This window comes from Penaeus chinensis, chromosome 36 (assembly GCF_019202785.1).
Source record: "Penaeus chinensis breed Huanghai No. 1 chromosome 36, ASM1920278v2, whole genome shotgun sequence".
Lineage (NCBI taxonomy): Eukaryota > Metazoa > Arthropoda > Malacostraca > Decapoda > Penaeidae > Penaeus > Penaeus chinensis.
This window is the reverse complement of record NC_061854.1, coordinates 25,092,244-25,094,743: the sequence shown is the minus strand read 5'-3', so window position 1 is coordinate 25,094,743 and position 2,500 is coordinate 25,092,244. Positions and strand designations below refer to the sequence as shown.

Sequence of the window (2,500 nt, the reverse complement as noted above, 5' to 3'; positions counted from 1 at the left end):
TCACAAGCATTTGATACATTCAGATGATCAAAAAACTGCTTTGTATGTGTATGTGTATTTACTCTAGATACCTTTCAATCCACCTGTCAAGCTCCGTGAATTAATGACATTGCTTTATCTTTCTATTACTGATTGTTTCTTATATATGTGTATGTATGTGAATATTATACAGATATACATATATATAAATATATAAATATGCAAACACACATATATGTGGTAATTTTTTTTTTTTTTTTTTTTGTGCCATCACCAATATGTTTTTTGACGAAATTTTTCGACTTGACATCATTCATATGTATGTGTCACCAATTCAAACTCTCCCGATTCCCTGACCCCAGACTCTTCTTTGAACATGGCTCTGAACACTATAACTACTACCCCCTCCTCAATGCTTACTAGTACAGTATCCACCCTAATCAACCCCCAAACTTACAGCCTTATTGTCTACCTCCCTATAACACTACCTCCCTCAACACTACTAGCTCCTCCACACGCCCCCGTCCTTCTACTAGCCCTATCTCTACAAAAATCTGGGTCTTTAAACTGGGTTGGCTGACCTATGATCGTTTCCAAGGGGAATAGGCATTTAAGGTGAAATCCCTTGCCTAGGGGAACAACGTGCTTGCCGGTGACTCGATCCCTCGATCACAAATTGTTATGACAATCTTCGAGTCCGATTTTCTAACCACATGGCCACCGAGGTGTGTACATATGTGTGTGTGTGTTTGTATGTGTACATATATATAAACATACTAATATATTTTTTTGTGCCATTATCGATGCGGTGTTTGACGAACTACTTGGCGCCATGTTGACATCAAGGAGTTGATAAGGTCTTTATACTGGGGTGGCTGACTAATGATCTTTCCCCAAGGGAATAGTTGTTTAGGTAATCATTGTTAGTGGTTCTCAACTCACCATCATATGCTACGATAGAATCACCCACAACTGTATCACATTGCTCACATGTGAGTCTGTGTGCATTCATGCAGACAGACAGAGAGAGAGAGAGAGAGAGAGAGAGAGAGAGAGAGAGAGAGAGAGAGAGAGAGAGAGAGAGAGAGAGAGAGATGAAAAAATACTCAATATATATACTCTATATGTATATATATTATATTTATATATACATACATACACATACATATATATATTTTTATATTTATGTACACATATACACATATGTATATAGGTATATAAATATATATATATATATATATATATATATATATATAAACATACATATGTGTGTGTGTCCCATGTAAAAAAGGGGAAATAGAGTCTTGGAGAATATGGATGCCCAAAAGGACTTGTCGTAGTACAGGGCACCGGAAGAAGACTCTACCTTCTTTCTGTGAAGGTGAGCTGTCTTACACCATTGGAGGGGCACTCCAGCTACACTGCACAGTGTTGACATAGCACAGAGAGTGGCAGTTACCAGTTATAAACTACAATGCCAAAGTCGACATTGACTGATGATGGCCATCTATATATGTATATATATATATATGTATCTATATATATGTATATATATGTATGTATATATGTATGTGTATATATATATATACACATAATGTACGTGACGCGGTGGCATATATATATATATATATATATATATATATATATATATATATATATATATACATAATGTACGTGACGCGGTGGCCAAGTGGTAAGAGCATCTGATTTTAAGATTGTCATTACAATCTGTGTTCGATAGTTCAGGTCACCGACCGGCATGTTGATTGATAACAGACATGGAAGTCCACAATCCAATGGAATGTCCTGTGCCGGTCCCAAGCCCGGATGAATGGGGTGAGTTGGCGGTAGGAAAGACATCTGGCTATGAAAAACAAGCAAAGACCATGATGCGGATCATTCCGCTGTGATGACAAAGAGAAGAAAACAAAAAATATATTTACATATATCAATCTATATAATGTATGTATGTATGAATAGAACGGATACAGCATGACCTAAATTTGAAGGAAATATATTTCGACAGAATTGATTAATCAGCCCCTTTTCTGTAAGAACTGATGAGTATTCTGCAATTCAATTTCTTCTCTGATGAGCTGAGCTAAACTACACAACCCCTGAAAACATGAAGCAGGATCAGAAAGTTGCATTATCAGTTAAGGAGAATAAGTAAGTCTGAGATTGTTTATGTATACATAAAATCATCGAAAAAAAGTACATAGGCCTACATCTCTATTTTATCCACTGTCATGTCTTACCTTTTCCATGTTCAATGGAGTGTTGGCAGAGAAGGAGAGCCTAAGGTACTGAGAGGCTTTGGTACTGTCTGTCATGAACCCCTGACCTGGCACCACCATCACCTTTTTCTTCATAGCTCGCTCCAGCACCATGCTCCACGTATCGCTAATGCATCCCACCTGTAGTGTGAGCATTAATTACATTGTTGATCTATTGGCGATGAGGTCATCGAAAGTCATCCTGTTTAATTTCCTTAAATGTAGAATTACAATCCAATATTTAC

The 2,500-nt window shown here is 37.0% G+C and overlaps 1 protein-coding gene across 1 annotated transcript in view; it reads right to left on the bottom strand.

The window, feature by feature from the left end:
- Window positions 1-1,913: 1,913 nt before the first annotated feature.
- The window catches only part of LOC125044894 (kynurenine/alpha-aminoadipate aminotransferase, mitochondrial-like), an 8,604-nt gene continuing 8,017 nt past the window's right edge, over window positions 1,914-2,500 (bottom strand). Inside the window, exons 11-12 of the mRNA XM_047641856.1 lie at window positions 2,238-2,396; window positions 1,914-2,096 (exon numbers count right to left, since the gene is read on the bottom strand). Of these exons, the coding sequence (XP_047497812.1) occupies window positions 2,016-2,096; window positions 2,238-2,396 (240 nt within the window). The 3' untranslated portion in view covers window positions 1,914-2,015. The remainder of the gene's footprint in view (window positions 2,097-2,237; window positions 2,397-2,500) is intronic.